We start from the raw sequence: 19,296 nt of genomic DNA, 5'->3' as shown, positions 1-19,296 counted from the left end.
ACTTCACATGTGCTTATGACAGGTCAGCAGCCTTGTACAAAATACTGGTAATCTGCACCTCATCCAGCAGTTTATAACCATTTACCACATAATACACATAACAGTATAATATACATAAGCAGTATCACCCCAGAGATCTCTCAGAGCTACCAGCATTATCTTATAACTCATTTCTATACATTGTGAATAATAACTGTCCTCTTATATTTATCTGAAGCACATCATTGCTGGAAAGTAAGAAACAAGCCATCAATCTGAGAGACTTTCTCTGTCTCCTTGTGGATTTTGTGAATATTTAGGGTAACCTAAATTCTGGTTTGTGGAAGCTAATGATTCCAACAGTCTACTCTGAGGTGACAAAAGTCATATATCTGAATATAATGTCGGATCTCCTTTTGCCAGGCATAGCACAGCAACTCGATGTGGTATGGATTCAACAAGTTGGTGGAAGTCTCCTGCACAGATATTGAGCCGTGCTGCCTTTATAGCCATCCATAATTGTGAAAGTGTTGCCGGTGCAGGACTTTATGCGTGAACTGACCTCTCGATTATGTTCCATAAATGTTTGATGGGATTCATGTCAGACAATCTGGTGGCCAAATCATTCAGTCGAATTTCCAGGATGTTCATCAAAGAAACTATGAACAATTGTGGTCTGGTGACATGGTGCATTTTCATGGGAACACGAAGTCCATGAATGGCTGCTATTGGTCTCCAAGTAGCTGAACATAACCATTTCCAGTCACTCATTCAGTTGGACCAGAGGATCCGGTCCATTCCACCACCAATTGCACAGTGCCTTGTTGAGAACGTGGGTCCATGGCTTGTGGGGTCTGCGCCCCACTTAAACCCTACCATCTGCTATTACCAACTGAAATCGGGAGTCATCTGACCAGGCCATGGGTTTCCAGTCATCTAGGGTCCAACCGACATGGTAATGAGCACATTGTACATGTCACATTGACCTCTGTGGTCATTTCATGCAGTGTTACTTGTCTGTTAGGACTGACAACTCTACACAAGTGCTGCTGCTCTCGGTCATTGTGAAGGTTGTCAGCCACTGCGTTGTCTGTGGTGAGAGATAATGCCTGAAATTTGGCATTCTCGGCACATTCCTGACACTGTGGATCTCAGAATATTGGATTCCCTAATGATTTCCAAAATGGAGTGTCCCATGCATCTATCTCCAACTGCCATTCTGCATTCAGAGTCTGTTAATTTCAGTTGTACGGCCATAATCAAGTTGGGAACATTTTCACATGAACCGCTTGAGCGCAAAAGACAGCTCCGCCAACACACTGCCTTTTCATATCTTGTGTACGCGATACTACTGCCATCTTTATATGTGCATATTGCTTTGTCATGACTTTTGTGGGGTCTCATGGTCTCTGTAACTCATAGATGTTTCATAATTCTACAAGAAGTTGCATGAGTCATATAAGACTTGTTTTTGTGAACTACTTTGAATATTGCATACCTCCTTTTCCAGTAACAGTAACAGGGAATGCTCAATTGCTTCAGCATTTGACCAACAAACAGCTGGTAGAAATCCACTGGTTATGACATTTTATGTATTCATTTTATGTATTTGCATTAACTGCAAAAATTGATATAGTTGTCTTTTGTCATTTCACAGGTAGAGATACAAATGTTTTGCTTTATATAAAGAGGCGCCTAGCAATGTGTGCAAGAAAATTGGGAAGGGTCAAGGAGGCAGTAAAATTGTTTAGAGATGTAAGTATGTTTTTTCTTAATGCATATGCATAGTGTATTTGCCCCAGATGTAGGGAAGCAGCCTACTCACGCCGTAGTAAATTCACATCAGTTTTTCCATTGTGTGGCAGCCAGTCCGCTGTAACTAGCTCTGACGTCATAAATGTTGCACAATACTTTAAAAATCAAGTAAATAACCTAAAATGTTTCTAGCATGTCAGGAGTAATACTAAATTAATATATGTTGAATATCAGTTCGATAACTTTAACCATTTTCGAAATTTGGACGTTTTTCTGTAAAAATCACTGGCGCAACAGAAAGGAGCTAGAGACTTAAAAGTTTATATTTAGATTCCTTTTTCATAATTATTTAATAGAAACAGTCTTCTGGATCTCACAAATTAAGATTTTAGTTGAAATTCATGATTTTCTGGTTTTTGTCTTAAAAATTAAGGAAGCAAGATAGATTAAGTAGGCTAATAAATAAGGCTAGGATGTTTAAATTTAAGTAGAATGGAGATCCGCTATAATCATGAAGATGTGAGAAGTTTCAATTGAATGACTATAAAACAATAGCGATAGCGTATCTCCAAAGGGCAAGTTCAGAGCTCGTCTACTGCGTGCAGTGTAATTAAATTAATTCTCTCGCCCAAAATATTTAACTTAGCCATGTCAAACTTTTATTATGATTACTTACCTGTGTGTTGAATGTACATTTAAATTGAGAGCTTCATCGGCCATCAGCAGAAGGAGCTATAATTTATTCAATGACTTAAAGTGGTGCATTACTAACCCAGCGGCTAGTCGGGAGAGCAATTTTGATCAGGCGTTCCTTAGCCGTCCGCACCGCGGCTTTATATATAAGAACGCTGTGCAAGGAAGCAAGGCCCCAGTTCTCTCCAGACGCTGAATAGCACACCACCTGTGTTGGGAGTAGCGTCGCGTCGGTATCATTGCTATAAACAGCCTCGGATGCCGTATTAAGTTACTCGGGATACGCGTAACCATGAAATCATTTTCGAGTGAAGTGTTAATTCTGGGATGACTTTAATTATCTATCTTCAGTTTGCGTATGTCGTATTTTTACGTGCCGCCGCGGGACAGACATTCTACCATTATTTAGCGTGGCGTTTGATGAACATTATCATCAAATTATGGCGAGTATTCATTTAAACATTTAATTTGGACAGTTATAGTTGCATCAGCGCATTAGACTCTGAACTGCTCTGTTAGTCAGATTGTGTGGATTCTTCTTTTTTTTCATCTGTGACTTTCAGAATATACTGAACTATTTTTAATCAAAATCGTTTTTGATTATGAATCCCAGACAATCTACTAATTTCTCAGAGCTATAAGTTGTAGCTATAAGTGTGTTTCTCAGATGAAGTGGGCACTAGGAATTCTGATTACAGGCTTCACGTTTTGCTAATCACTTTCTGGTTGCCAATATTGTAGTTAGAGAGCCAGTGTTGAGAATGGCAAAACAACAGCATAAATAATAGGAACATTTAAATAACAATTAATTCCACCTGCCGCCCCACATATGGTTAATAGGCAGGGAAATGCATCTTTTTTACATTACAAAACATTTTATATATATATAACAACAAACAAATTTCCACCCGCCGCCCACACAGTGTATAAGTAGGTTTTGCACAATTATTTTTAGACACATTTATCATGCTTTCACTTGTGTGACTTGCATTTAGTAATTGTTCTTTTCTAGTGGTTTTTCTTCTTTTTCCCTTCTGTTGCTGTAGAGTATTTTACTTTCTACATCTTACTCACAGTATTGTTCATGCCTCTGCATAAATTAATTACTGCTGGATATTAACAGCTTAAAGAATTATTTTTTTTCTTTGCAAACACTGCCTTTTTTTTGTCATTTGTTTTTGTATGTGAAACTTCTTCACTCTCTCTCTGTGTGCTGCAACATGTACTATTTGCTACTCTCCTTTTACTACATAACTACATATCGAATTCTGTTTACCTGTTATGTAAGCCTATTGTGTAATTCCCTTTTGGTAATTCATTCAATTCTCTCTTTCATTAAGCTTTTTTCATTGTGTATGGTTCCTTGTGGGTATTTTACTGTGCTATTATTTTCCTTTTTCTTCTTATCCAAACATTTGCTATTAAATATTCCCATCATAATTTTCTCTCTTATTGATATTGTGTATGGCTGTTTCTTTTTGCTTGCTTAAAATTGTTCAGTTACTAATTTACTTCTTATTTTCAGTGGAAACTTGTGGTGATGCCTCAATGTGCCACATTCCTCTGTGTTTCCATTTACACTTGTATCAAGTTAAAACATTGTTCCCATTGGAGCAGTTAACTGGACTGGTCTCTTTCAGGCATTGCTTGCATGTGGAACATCATTGAGAATCATTTGTGTTAATGTCTAAATCTCTTAAGGAAGTAATTATTTAATTGTTGCAATTTGCCATTTTATGGTGGCCATTCTGCACGTATGTACAGTTCGTCTAATTAAATAATAAAAGCATGATAGGGATCCATTAGACTGTGTAGTGTGTGTGTGGGATATTACTTTAGTACTGAATGCAAGGACCAAGGAATGCCTTCTGAGGAATGGTTCTTCATTGTTCCTTCAGATCAATCTTGTTCTCACTATAAAAGAGTGAAATGGGATTATCTTGTACCATGCCTGATGCCAATATTATTTTTTTTTCTACATCTACATCTACATCTATACTCCGCGAGCCACCTTACGGTGTGTGGCGGAGGGTACTTATTGTACCACTATCTGATCCCCCCTTCCCTGTTCCATTCACGAATTGTGCGTGGGAAGAACGACTGCTTGTAAGTCTCCGTATTTGCTCTAATTTCTCGGATCTTTTCGTTGTGATCATTACGCGAGATATATGTGGGCGGTAGTAATATGTTGCCCATCTCTTCCCGGAATGTGCTCTCTCGTAATTTCGATAATAAACCTCTCCGTATTGCGTAACGCCTTTCTTGAAGTGTCCGCCACTGGAGCTTGTTCAGCATCTCCGTAACGCTCTCGCGCTGACTAAATGTCCCCATGACGAATCGCGCTGCTTTTCGCTGGATCATGTCTATCTCTTCTATTAATCCAACCTGGTAAGAGTCCCATACTGATGAGCAATACTCAAGAATCGGACGAACAAGCGTTTTGTAAGCTACTTCTTTCGTCGATGAGTCACATTTTCTTAGAATTCTTCCTATGAATCTCAACCTGGCGCCTGCTTTTCCCACTATTTGTTTTATGTGATCATTCCACTTCAGATCGCTCCGGATAGTAACTCCTAAGTATTTTACGGTCGTTACCGCTTCCAATGATTTACCACCTATGGCATAATCGTACTGGAATGGATTTCTGCCCCTATGTATGCGCATTATATTACATTTATCTACGTTTAGGGAAAGCTGCCAGCTGTCGCACCATGCATTAATCCTCTGCAGGTCCTCCTGGAGTACGTACGAGTCTTCTGATGTTGCTACTTTCTTGTAGACAACCGTGTCATCTGCAAATAGCCTCACGGAGCTACCGATATTGTCAACTAAGTCATTTATGTATATTGTAAACAATAAAGGTCCTATCACGCTTCCCTGCGGTACTCCCGAAATTACCTCTACATCTGCAGATTTTGAACCGTTAAGAATGACATGTTGTGTTCTTTCTTCTAGGAAATCCTGAATCCAATCACAAACCTGGTCCGATATTCCGTAAGCTCGAATTTTTTTCACTAAACGTAAGTGCGGAACCGTATCAAATGCCTTCCTGAAGTCCAGGAATACGGCATCAATCTGCTCGCCAGTGTCTACGGCACTGTGAATTTCTTGGGCAAATAGGGCGAGCTGAGTTTCACATGATCTCTGTTTGCGGAATCCATGTTGGTTTTCCGATCTCCTTTATTATTAAATAAAATAACAAAAGTCCTGTTCAAGTTATGTTTTGTTAAACCACATTTTTTATAGTATAATTTACCAATTGTTTATGACAGTAATAGAAATAGTTCATGTAGAATCATTTTATTTGAAGAAATTTTCTAAATTTACAACACCTATGATCTATGTTCACTTCAAAATTCAAACCCACTGAAAGATATTTGTTCTTCAATTTATATACCTTATAAAGCCTTCTTTCTCCACTTTTCAACCAACATTTTACTTCCTTCAAAAACTGTGTATTTAAAAAAATGATAACTATTCAAAATTATCAGTTCCAGAAGCTCTCAATCTTAAACTGCAATCCTGTCAAAATTCTACCATTAGTGTAGTAGCTCTTATTCTTTAGATTCCAAAAATGTGTGATTTTCATGAAATAACATGTTACTTAGCAAATTATGCCAATTAGAATATCTAATTTCACAGAAAATTCGTGGTGGGCTTTGAAAGTCCCAGTGTCCAGAGAAACTTCCATGTCATAAAATAGTACCTATATTGTGTCAGTTCTATTTATACAGCTTATAGTTAATCAAGATAACATCACTACCTAATTTATTTGTTTATGTTTTTCTTTTTCTGTCTTTTATGTTAATATCTAAACGTAACAGTCTTTTATGTTACCATTTTGTAGTTTATGTACTACACTCATCTTTGTATAGGCATCACACACAAAGCCACATGCAGACTGCGGTAGTTAGTCAACATGTTAACTTATAAGTAAGTCTGTTTAAACAAGATGCTACTTGTTAACATTTGCTAGGCTAATAACAGCCTCTACAGCTTAGTGACCTGTGATGTTACACTGAAATTATTAATGACAAGCAATTTGATCATCTAAAGTGCTTCTCTTCTCTTTCCTAGCCTTTATTCCCTGTGATTATCTAAAATGCTTATGAACAATAAATATGAAAAAAAGCAAAGGGTAGTATCATCTGGCTTGTATGCAATCATTTTATAAGGTGTGATAAAAAGAAGTTTCCATTCAAAGGCTGTACAGTTCAGAATCGGTATGCCAATCAGGCAAAATCACTGTGAGCATTGAGGCAATCATGCCACCGACGCACCAGGTTGAAGATGCCTATTTGGTAAAACACTGTGTCCTACTGTGTGTAGTAGTCCATAGCTGCCTGATGCACATGCTCATCCGACAGGGATTTTTGTCTATTCAAGGCCTTTTCTAAGGGACCAAAGACATGATAATCACTTCAGGAGATATCAGGACTATAGGGTGGGTGCTCAAGTGTCTCCCACTTGAGTTGGCATAGCTTCTGCATTATGACATTTACAATATGGGGACATGCATAGTTATGAAGCAGCCATACCCCTTGTCACACCATTCCACAATTTTGGTTTTCAACAGACATGTTGTGCCATACACATTCTTCATTCTCAGATATATGTCTACCAGTGTATGTCCTTCAGCAGCCAAGAAAAGAATAACAGCATGTTGATCCTGTTTGGACGCATTTGATACTAATGTCATACTGTTGATGTTTCCCCATTTACATATCAGAAAGACACAAATGCCATACACTAATCCCTTGCCTACATGTCGGTGCTTGTCTACCCACATTGGAGTTGTGCTACATTGCATTGCACATATGCTGCAGCAACACCCTCAAATGAAAATTTTTTGATCATCCCTTATATAATGCTTCAAATTTCCTAATACTCATCAAGAAGATATAAAGCAAAAGAAGAAATTTGATGAGATTTAAGAGAGGAATCAAACAGGTCATTAAGTTACACAGCCCCTGTCTTTTTGTTCTTTTTCCGGTGGTCACTAGTTTCTTGTGCCAGTCCCAGTTTTCCTTATTCCTGTCTCAGTGTCATTCATTTTTGAGTGGTCAGTCATTACTTGTCCCACCACTGTTCTACATTCAGTACTAGGTTGTAATTCCTTTTGTTAATTGAATACTCTCGTTCTCGTTCACTTTTAAACTGTTCTCAAAAACTCGACTTCTTTGCCTACATGATAACTTTTATAATTATATTTTCAAATTAAAATAAGAAGTCCTGATTCACTGGAATTTATTTCTCAACTTAATATTTCATGTTTTTTGGAAGGAAAGTGTTCATAATTTCACTTTAGCTTTCACAAATAAAGTTTATTAATGCCAGTGTTTATGTTTGTACAGTTATGTTCTATGAATTGTTAAAAAATAAAATTTTAAAATTAAATTAAATGAATTTATCAGAACTGTACCATTTTCACTTCTCAGCTTCTGAGGCAAAGTCTGTCCCTTGAAGATATTAAAGAGCAGTTGGACTATGTGGAGTCCTTCCTAATATAAGGTTTTTCAATCAGGCCAGAAACTTCTGTAGTTTTAATTTCAAAAATATCTGAGCCCGTTTGAGTCTGACATATATACAAAATTTATACAAATATTTCAATTTTAAAAATGACAACTTTATTACAGTAAGCAAAGTTCTGACAGAATGTAAATAAGTTAGGAGTAAAGGAGACCACTCACTGAATAGCAGAAGCCTTGAGACATAGACAGGCACAGTAAAAAGAATGGCTTTCAGGAAAAAAAGAATGACAACTCTGCTAGCTTTTACAGAGCAGTTGCGGGATCAGCACATGGTGAAACTAACAAAACCTGGTTGTTTATAGAACATGAGCATAACCAGTTTGGAGGGAGGTGGAGAAGGGGAGGGGTGCTAGAAAAAAATGTTCATAAACCGGACTCGCATCATACCCTGCCTCATCTCTCAGAGAGGCATATCAATTCATTATCAGTTTGAAGTAATGCTAAACATGTAATAGATACTGATTGGTGGCAGCATAATCATTTGTTGTGAAATTTCAAAATTATTTTGCTGTTCACAAAGAAACTACGAAGAGTTATCACTAACAGACGCCACTTTCCCCTCCCCTGCTCCCCTTCCAGATTTGTGGTTGTTTCCTGATGCTATGGTGTACAGGCAGGTATCGAAGATGAGTGACTGTAGAATGATACAAGATGTCTTGGACAAAATTTCTAGTTGATTTGATGTATGGCAGCTGGCTCGGAATATTGAAAAATGTAAGTTAATATGGATGAGTAGGAAAAACAAACCTCTAATGTTTGGATACAGCATTAGTAGTCTCCACCTTGACATAGTCATGTCATTTAAGTATCTGGGCATAACAATGCATATCAGTATGAAATGGAATGATCATGTGAGGATTGTGGTTGGAAACGCGAATGGTTGACTTCGGTTTACTGGGAGAATTTTAGGAAAGTGTGATTCATGTGTAAAAGGGACCCCACATAGGTCGCTATTATGACCAATCTTGAGTACTGAATGAGTGTTTGGGATCCGCATCAGGTTGGATTAATGGAAGACATTGAAGCAGTTCATAGATGGGCTGCTAGATTTGTTACTGGTAGGTTTGAATAACATATAAGTGTAATGGAAATGCTTCAGGAATTGAAATGAGGGTCCCTGAAGGGAAGACAACATTCTTTCTGAAGAACACTATTGAGATATGGTAACTTGGACATAATTCAGTATTGTTGTTAATGAGATGTAATTATCATATATTGTATACATGTTACTAACTACTATGACATGACTCTTCCTTTTTTTTTTCAGCTATCAAAAGAGGTTCCACCAATTATGAATGTTCTCAATGTTCATGAGAATCTCATTGAAGCCTTATTAGAAATGCAGGCCTATGCTGATGCACAGGCTGTCTTAGCAAAATATGATGATGTTACATTACCCAAATCTGCTACAATATGCTATACAGCAGCTCTTCTAAAAGCAAGAGTAGTGGCCGACAAGTAAGTGTAGTGTGTGTGTGTGTGTGTGTGTGTGTGTGTGTGTGTGTGTGTGTTTAATTTTTATTTATTTATTTGTTTTTTATGAGCACTCAATGGTGAGGTTATCAGCAAAGTGAAAATAGAAACATAACACTGTATTCTCTTCCCCACACTGCACATTCTATAAAATATTAATAGGTCTGCTAAATTCTTTCTAGAAAATATTCCTTAGTGTTTAATATGGATCATTAAAACCTTGATCCCCAAATCATACTCCCATTCTTTTTCCAGTGAAGAATGCTTGTGTCTGTGCTTTACTGAAAAAATAATGATAAAATCAATAATATTATTAATTGTAATGATTATAATTGCTGTATGCACTTTTTAAATGACAGTTTAATAGCTGGGGATACTGTATTGATTAGGCTTGTCAAAGTAACTAAATGGTATGTATTTGGCACAGGCAAGCCATCTACCCATTATGAAGTATTTGTTACTCATTACTTTTCTTACTAATCACATGTGACCACAGACATGCTGTACTGTGATTCCCAAAATATTTTATACACCGGGCAGCCACAGCTGTTGAAAGGTATGATATTATGAAGAACTCTGATAACAGCTGGTAAAATTGTTGTTTATTAACACATGACTGGTTTTGCAGCTTTAAGCCTTATCATCAGGTGAACCTATGTGGTAAAAAGCAAAGTACAGTGTCACCACTTTTTGTGGATATTAAAATTAGTAAAAGAATGCCTAAAATATACTCACAGTACTAAAAGATCATAGACATACCCATTGCCGCTAGTCAAAATGTACTATTCAGAGAGTATCGTCAGTACTATGGTGAGCGAAAGATAAAGTAGTAGTGCCCCATTCTTTAAAATTTGCCTGCATCTAAAAAGAAAAAAGAAAATATTTTATAGTGAGCAGACAATATTTTTTTTTTTAAAAAAAAAGAGGCCAGGTTGGTGACAAAGAATTGTCACTGCTGTCATGATTAGTCATGGCACACAAAAATTACAATGTGGAAAGAGTCAGGTGGCAATGTCTTACCAATATGCCAGCAAGGCAGCTCAGTGCAGGCAAGGCAATAGCGGCCTCCATGAATGACAAAGCTGGCTGGTGGAACGGAAGCAAGCTTGTAAAGGTAGTGACCCAGCACTCCTAGTCGTAAGTATACAACACCACACTGTCCACATGAATAGCTTCCATTCTGCCAGCCAGCTAGTCTCTCTTTGTCATTCGTGCAGGTCACTTATGCCCTGCCCTCCACTGAGATTTTCTTTTTTCTTTTTTGAGGCAGGCAAATATTAAAGACTGGGGAACTTCTTATTTGTCTTTCGCTAACTTTAGTATTGATGATAATCTCTGAATAGTACATTTTAACTAGGAATGATGGGCATGCCTATGATCTTTTAGCATTGTGAGAATATTTTAGACATTCCTTTACTAATTTTAATATCCACAAAAAGTGCTGACACTGTACTTTGCTTTTTACCTGTAGGTTCGCCTGATGATGCGGCCTAAAGCTGTGAAACTGGTCATGTGTTAATAATCAACAATTTTACCAGCTGTGAGCAGAGTTTGTCCTAACATAATGTACTATGATTGGCTGATGGAGAGCATTCGGCATGTGCACCATATTTGATTTCGTAATCCTGAAGTTAACATTTTTGTTTGATAATTTTGTATTAAAATGTGCATACAATGAAAAAATACTGTTTATAGCCATTGCTGCGTAGAGGGATCCTTCAAAAATGCATTGTTTTGGCATAGTTTGTTAAAATAAGATGATGGAATGTAAAACATTCCATTGTGGTACCTTATGAATTGTACCAAGGCTAGAGTCACTCAGTCACTCAGTTTTGTATTGGTTCATTGGGTACATCCCAAACAACAAATATGAAGGTCCAGGGTTCCATCACTAGTCATTCTTAAGATTTTTCGTTTCTGTTACTGATTTTATTCCTCCCAATGTTTTGTTAATGTGAAAAATGCCAGGTTACCTTGTGATTCAGAATCTGCACTAAATTGTCCCTTTGTAATTGGATAGGAAAGCCAGTTTATAGTTTGTTAGGACAACCTTATCCTTTTCTGTAGTGTCCATTAGAGTTAAATTTATCAGTATGATTATTACTATTTTACTAAACTCTCAAGCTGTGAACCCGAATATATACTCGTACGCTGTTAGTTAAGGAGTGATGGGAACATAGCAATTGGTCACAATCCCACTGGTTTTCAGCTACAAACTTTAGTAGTGTATAGGCAAAAGTAAACTGTTAGTTTCCTTCTGCTTATACACCAGTAAAGTCATATGGTGATGTGTACTGCTGCAAGTTTGTTGGAGGATAACTCACTGGAATGCACTGAAGATGGCTATTTGTAGCTGAAATCTAGTTATGCAAGAATGATAAAAAACCAATGGGATTGCAACTGATTGTCTTCTTACTTATCCTATTAATCTACAGTTACTGTTAGTGGTGGTTATCTGATCATGTACTCATCAGTTGCAGTCTCACAAGTAAAACTATGTTGCTCTGCCATCTGTTGTGATGGGCAACACTACTTTGTCATCTAGATGTAATGATATCTTTATTGATGCACTGTGAAGTTCTTTGTTGGAAAGTTAGGGAATTGGAAGGAATTGGGAACTACAAACTGTCTTTACAGAAAGAAAAAAAGAAAGCGTAAAGCAGTACATGAATATGTCTAGAAGGGCACTAAATGTTACAGTACACAATGCTTTCATTGTTTCTCAAGCAATTGAAAAGGCAAAGGATGATGTCAATATAAATTTCAAGCTTTGTATTGTAACAGTATTGCTGGAAAATCGCTGGAAGAGACTGTGGTGCAGGACTTTCTGTTGAAGGTTGCTGCAAAGTGTACCATTTTAAATGTAATAATGGCCTAGTAGTAAAATTTTGTCAAATGTTGTGAATAATTACTGTGCTGGAATGATTTAAATAAAATGATTCATTTCTGTACCAGCTGGCCATGTAAACTACAGCCAGTAGGCTAGGTGCGTGCATGGAATTTACTGACACGAAGAGTTGATACATGGGATAAGAATATGCTGAACTGTACCTTCACCTTGCTAATCTACTTTGTAGTACCTTCCAATAATGATATTTTGAAGATTATTGACTTTCAAATATTGGATTGCTCTCAAATCAGTGACAGCAAGTTAGTTTAAAAAGTACATAAAAAACTGTCACACCACTACTGAAAATGAAAATTTGACTGATGATTTCATCCTTGTGCGTAAAATATTCTGGAGGTAAAACGGTCCCGCATTTGGATATCTGGGGAGGGACTACTCCGGAGAATGTCATCATCAAGAGAAACAAAATGGGCATTCTGTGGGCCATGGCATGGAATGCAAGATCCCTTAATTGAGCAGGCAGATTAGAAAATTTGAAAAGGGAAATGGATAGGTTGAAGTTAGATATAGTGGGAATTAGCAAATTCCAGTGGCAGTAGGTACAGAGCTTGTGGCCAAGTGAGTACAGGGTTATAATACAAAATAAAATAAGGGTAATGCAGGACTAGGTCTCCTAATAAATAAGAAAATAGGAATACAGTAAGCTACTATGAACGGCATAGTGACTGCATTGGCTTTGCCAAGATAGACACAAAGCCAACACCCACCAGAGTAGTACAACTTTATATGAGAGCTAGCTCCACAGATGATGAAGAGATTGAAGAAATATATGATGAGATAAAAGAAATTATTCAGACACTTAAAGAAGATGAAAATTTAATTATAATGCCGGACTCGAATTCAATAGTAGAAAAAGGGAGAGAAGGAAAAATAGTAGATGAATATGGATTGGGGGAAAAGAATGGAAGAGGAAGGTGCTTGGTAAAATTTTGTGCAGAGCCTAATTTAATCATCACAAACACTTGGTTTATAAATAATGACAGGAGGTTGCATACATAGAAGAGACCTGAAGACATCAGAAGTTTTCAGATTGATTATATAATGGTAAGACAGAAGTTTTGGATTAGATTTTAACATTTTCAGGGGCAGATGTGGACTCTGACCATAATTCATTGGTTATGAACTGTAAATTAAAACTGAAGAAATTGCAAAAAAGTAGAAATAAGGAGCTGAGACCTTAATAAGTTGAAAGAACCAGAGGTTGTTGACAGTTTCAGAGGGAGCATTAGGCAACAATTGACTATAATAGGGAACAGAACTACAATAGAAGACAAATGGGTAGTTTTTGAGACATGAAATAGTAAAGGCAGCAGAGGATCAAGTAGGTAAAAAGACAAGGCCTAGTAAAAATCCTTTCTTGGATATCACAGGAGATACTGAATTTGACTGATGAAAGATGAAAATATAAAAATGCAGCAAATGAAGCAGGCAAAAGGGAATACAAACATCTAAAAATGAGACAGCCAAGAAGTGCAAAAGTGCTAAGCAGGAATGGCTAGAGCATAATTGTAAGGAAATAGAAGCATATATCACTAGGGTAGAGAGAGATACCACCTACAGGAAAATTAAAAAGGCCTTTGGAGAAAAGAGAAGCAGCTGTATGAGTATCAACGGCTCAGATGAAAAACTAGTACTAAGCCAAGAAGGGAAAACTGAAAGGTGGAAGGAGTATGTAGAGGGTATATAAGGGAAATGAAGTTGAAGGCAATATTATAGAAAGGGAAGAAGAAATAGATGAAGATGAGATATGATACTGCAAGAAGAGTTTGACATTATGCTGAAAGACCTGTTGAAATAAGACACCTGGAGTAGATGACATTCTGTCAGGACTGCTGACATCATTGGGAGAGCCAGCCATGACAAAACTATTCCACGTGGTGTGCAAGGTGTTTGAGATAGCCAAAATACCCTCGTACTTCAAGACGACTGGAATAATTCTAATTCTAAAGAAAGCAGGTTCTGACAAGTTTGAATATTACTGAACTGTCAGTTCAATAGATCATGGTTGCAAAATATTAATGTGAATTGTTTACAGAAGAATGGAAAAACTGGTAGAAACCAACCTCAGGGAAGGTCAGTTTGGATTCCACTGAAATGTGGAGCCCATAAGGCAATACTGACCCTTTGACTTCTTTTAGATTGGTTAAGGAAAAGCAAACCTACATTTGTAGACCTAGAGGAAGCTCTTGACACTATTTGTGGAAGACTCTGTGAAACTCTCAAGGTAGCAAGGGCAAAATACAGAGAGTGAAAGCCTATTAACAACTTGTTGGGATACAGTTTTGCTAGAGGGTGAAGTTTTTGAGTTATTCATGGAAAACCACAAAAGTGACCTTCAAACATGCCCCACTCCCACACTCAGCCCCCACTAGTCAGGATTTCTAGTATGTTAGTCATGGCACTCCCTCCTGCCACTGTACAAATATCTACATCTACATCTACATCCATACTCCGCAAGCCACCTGACGGTGTGTGGCAGAGGGTACCTTGAGTACCTCTATTGGTTCTCCCTTCTATTCCAGTCTTGTATTGTTTGTGGAAAGAAGGATTGTCGGTATCCTTCTGTGTGGGCTCTAATCTCTCTGATTTTATCCTCATGGTCTCTTCGCGAGATATACGTAGGAGGGAGCAATATACTACTTGACTCTTCGGTGAAGGTATATTCTCGAAACTTCAACAAAATCCTGTACCGAGCTACTGAGCGTCTCTCCTGCAGAGTCTTCCACTGGAGTTTATCTGTCATCTCCGTAACGCTTTAACTATTACTAAATGATCCTGTAACGAAGCGCGCTGCTCTCCGTTGGATCTTCTCTATCTCTTCTATCAACCCTATCTGGTACGGATCCCACACTGCTGAGCAGTATTCAAGCAGTGGGCGAACAAGCGTACTGTAACCTACTTCCTTTGTTTCCGGATTGCATTTCCTTAGGATTCTTCCAATGAATCTCAGTCTGGCATCTGCTTTACCGACGATTAATTTTATATGGTCATTCCATTTTAAATCACTCCTAATGCGTACTTCTAGATAATTTATGGAATTAACTGCTTCCAGTTGCTGACCTGCTATTTTGTAGCTAAATGATAAGGGATCTATCTTTCTATGTATTCTCAGCACATTACATTTGTCTACATTGAGATTCAATTGCCATTCCCTGCACCATGTGTCAGTTCGCTGCAGATTCTCCTGCATTTCAGTACAATTTTCCATTGTTACAACCTCTTGATACACCACAGTATCATCTGCAAAAAGCCTCAGTGAACTCCCGATGTCATCCACAAGGTCATTTATGTATATTGTGAATAGCAACTTTCCTATGACACTCCCCTGTGGCACACTTGAAATCACTCTTACTTCGGAAGATTTCTCTCCATTGAGAATGACATGCTGCGTTCTGTTATCTAGGAGCTCTTCAATCCAATCACACAATTGGTCTGATAGTCCATATGCTCTTACTTTGTTCATTAAATGACTGTGGGGAACTGTATCGAACGCCTTGCGGAAGTCAAGAAACACGGCATCTACCTGTGAACCCGTGTCTATGGCCCTCTGAGTCTCGTGGACGAATAGCGCGAGCTGGGTTTCACACGACCGTCTTTTTCAAAACCCATGCTGATTCCTAAAGAGTAGATTTCTAATCTCCAGAAAAGTCATTATACTCGAACATAATACGTGTTCCAAAATTCTACAACTGATCGACATTAGAGATATAGGTCTATAGTTCTGCACATCTGTTCAACGTCCCTTCTTGAAAACGGGGATGACGTGTGCCCTTTTCCAATCCTTTGGAACGCTATGCTCTTCTAGAGACCTACGGTACACCGCTGCAAGAAGGGGGGCAAGTTCCTTCACGTACTCTGTGTAAAATCGAACTGGTATCCCATCAAGTCCAGTGGCCTTTCCTCTTTTGAGCGATTTTAATTGTTTCTCTATCCCTCTGTCATCTATTTCGATATCTACCATTTTGTCATCTGTGCGACAATCTAGAGAAGGAACTACAGTGCAGTGTTCCTCTGTGAAACAGCCTTGGAAAAAGACATTTAGTATTTCAGCCTTTAGTCTGTCATCCTCTGTTTCAGTACCATTTTGGTCACAGAGTGTCTGGACATTTTGTTTTGATCCACCTACTGCTTTGACATAATACCAAAATGTCTTAGGATTTTCTGCCAAGTCAGTACATAGAACTTTACTTTCGAATTCATTGAACACCTCTCGCATAGCCCTCCTCACACTACATTTCGCTTCGTGTAATTTTTGTTTGTCTGCAAGGCTTTGGCTATGGCTATGTTTATGTTAGCTGTGAAGTTCCCTTTGCTTCCGCAGCAGTTTTCTAACTCGGTTGTTGTACCACGGTGGCTCTTTTCCATCTCTTACGATCTTGCTTGGCACATACATATTTGTGACTGCACGAATTATTCCAACATTCAACTTCTTGTTGGTCATCATTGACCATCCTCATTATGCCACCGACTTGGTTGAGTCCTTACAAATTGTAAAATTTGAAGTTTGTGTAAATTTTACGTAATAATTTTGTGAATATTAACAGCATAAAATAAATGGTTACATCGTTGCATTTGTCAGGCCTTCTGACTATGAAACTACTGTTGTTATAAGGGTTAAGTTCGGATCAAATTGTAAACATAATTAGTGTAACATCAACAAAAGTAATTTTTCTTTCATTACACTTGTGACACGTTTAAATTGCTGATGTTAACTAAATAGCCAACTATGCTGGTGTTGTAATAGGCCCATCAATAGGGACCAAAACAAGTTGAATATTGGGAATAGTTCATGTAGTTGGAAATTTTTGTACAGTGGTAGACAACTTACTAGAAATCCTGAATGATGAGGGTTAAGTGTTGTGCGGAGGTGTGTCTGACAGTCACCTTTGTATGTTTTTCCCTGAATAACTCGAAAACTGTGGCCTCCAGCAAAAACATATTCCAGTACAAAATTTAACTGCATAAAATTTCCTACAAAAAGACACTGTTCTTTTTTCCTGTAAGACGAATAATTTGAGCATAGAGAGTGAGAGAATATGAAAATCTTGCACATGGTTTATTTATTTATTTATTTATTTATTTATTTATTTACACTTCAAGTTCTGTAGGCCCATATTGAGGAGCAAATCTCCAAGGACATTGAATGTGTCAGTGCATGAAATTACAATGTAAAAGTAATAACAGATAAAAATAAAATGTTTATGAACCCAAAAAAAGTCAAGCCATATATTTAAGGAAACATAATCAACAATACAACACAAGAATCAGATTAATTTTTCAAGGTACTCCTCGACAAAATAGAAGTGACCCATGAGGAAACTCTTCAGTATCAATTTGTATCGCGTGGGTTACTGCCAAGATTTTTAAATTCTTGTGGTAGCTTATTGAAACTGAATGCATCAGTATACTGCACACCTTACTGCACAAGAGTTAAGGATGTCCAATCCAAATGCAGATTTGATTTCTGCTGAGTATTAACCCAGTAAAAACTGCTTATTTTTGGGAATAAGCTAATATTAACAAGAAGGGACAGTAAAGAGGCCAATGTTAGAATACCCAGACTCATGAACAGGGATTGACAAGCACCGTTTAAATAGTGAAAATGGCTACGTTAAGTCTTTGAAGAAGATCCTGAATGTGGGCTTTCCACAACAGTTTACTATCGATCTGAACACCCAGAAATATGAACTGTTCAGTTTCACTAAGCATATGCCCATTCTGTGAAATTAAAAGGTCAGGTTTTGTTGAATCATGTGTTAAAAACTGTAAAAACTGAGACTTATTGTGATTTAGCATTAGTTTATTTTTTACAAGCCATGAACTTACGTCATGAACTGTGCTATTTGAAACCAAGCCAGTGTTCCACACAATATCCTTTACTACAAGCTAGTGTCATCAACAAACAGAAGTATTTTAGAATTACCTGTAGTACTAGAGGGCATATCATTTATATAAATAAGGAACAGGAGTGGTCCCAACACTGATCCCTGGGGCAGCCCCCCCCCCTCCCCCTCTCCCATTTGAGAGTACCCCACTCAGACTCTACATCACAGCCATTCTCAGCACTATGAATAATGACCTTTTGCTGTCTGTTGCTAAGTTAAGAGGTGAACCAATTGTGAGCTACTTCCCGTATTCTGTAATAGTCCAACTTCTGGAGCAATATTTTGTAATCAACACAATCAAATGCCTAAGTTAAATCAAAACATATGCCTAGTGTTCGAAACCTTCTGTTTAACCCATCCAGAGGAAAAAGGAATATAGCATTTGTTGTGGACTGGCAAGACAGCCAATCCACAGTGACGGGTAACCGAAAGGCACGCGCTTAAACTCACGCAGGCTGGCGTGAGGTCTGAAACAGGATACGTAATGAATGCTATAAAGAAAAGTGCATAGCTGCTGGAATACTTAACCTTAATCCACAATTGGTGAACATTGGTCTTGTTACTGTACATGCTTCATTAGATACATAGCAAAGGATAAATGGCGCCTTGCTAGGTCGTAGCAGTTGACTTAGCTGAAGGCTATGCTAACTATCGTCTCAGCAAATGAGAGCGTAATTCTCAGTGAACCTTTCCTAGCAAAGTCGGCTGTACAACTGGGGCGAGTGCTAGTAAGTCTCTCTAGACCTGCCATGTGGCAGCGCTCGGTCTGCAGTTTTTGACAGTGGTGACACGCAGGTCCGTCGTATACTAGCGGACCACGGCCGATTTAAAAGGCTACCACCTAGCAAGTGTGGTGTCTGGCGGTGACACCACATTCCTCCCCCGCAAATCGGCGAACGGTTGTATTATAAGGCTTCCGCCCGCCGTGGGGAGGACCCCATGTTGACGTATGCGACGAGGTGGGGAGCCTAACAACAGGCGAGGCTGTGCCACCCGCACCCTGCCAGTTGGTCCGAGGGGAGCTAGGAAACACCTGAAAACCTAGTCCAGGGTGCATGCCAACATGCGGTGT

General features: G+C 38.2%; 1 protein-coding gene across 5 annotated transcripts in view; it reads left to right on the top strand.

The window, feature by feature from the left end:
* The window catches only part of LOC124554746 (protein ST7 homolog), a 176,783-nt gene that overhangs the window by 92,688 nt on the left and 64,799 nt on the right, over positions 1-19,296 (top strand). For all 5 annotated transcript variants that reach the window (XR_006968428.1, XR_006968429.1, XM_047128392.1 and 2 more), the window contains exons 6-7: positions 1,637-1,734; positions 9,226-9,416. Coding sequence is in view for 3 of the 5 variants with exons in the window: in XM_047128392.1 (XP_046984348.1) it covers positions 1,637-1,734; positions 9,226-9,416 (289 nt within the window). In the remaining 2 variants the exon portion in view is untranslated. The remainder of the gene's footprint in view (positions 1-1,636; positions 1,735-9,225; positions 9,417-19,296) is intronic.

Source organism: Schistocerca americana, chromosome X (assembly GCF_021461395.2).
Source record: "Schistocerca americana isolate TAMUIC-IGC-003095 chromosome X, iqSchAmer2.1, whole genome shotgun sequence".
Classification (NCBI taxonomy): Eukaryota; Metazoa; Arthropoda; class Insecta; order Orthoptera; family Acrididae; genus Schistocerca; species Schistocerca americana.
This window is presented reverse-complemented; position numbering and strand designations above follow the sequence as displayed.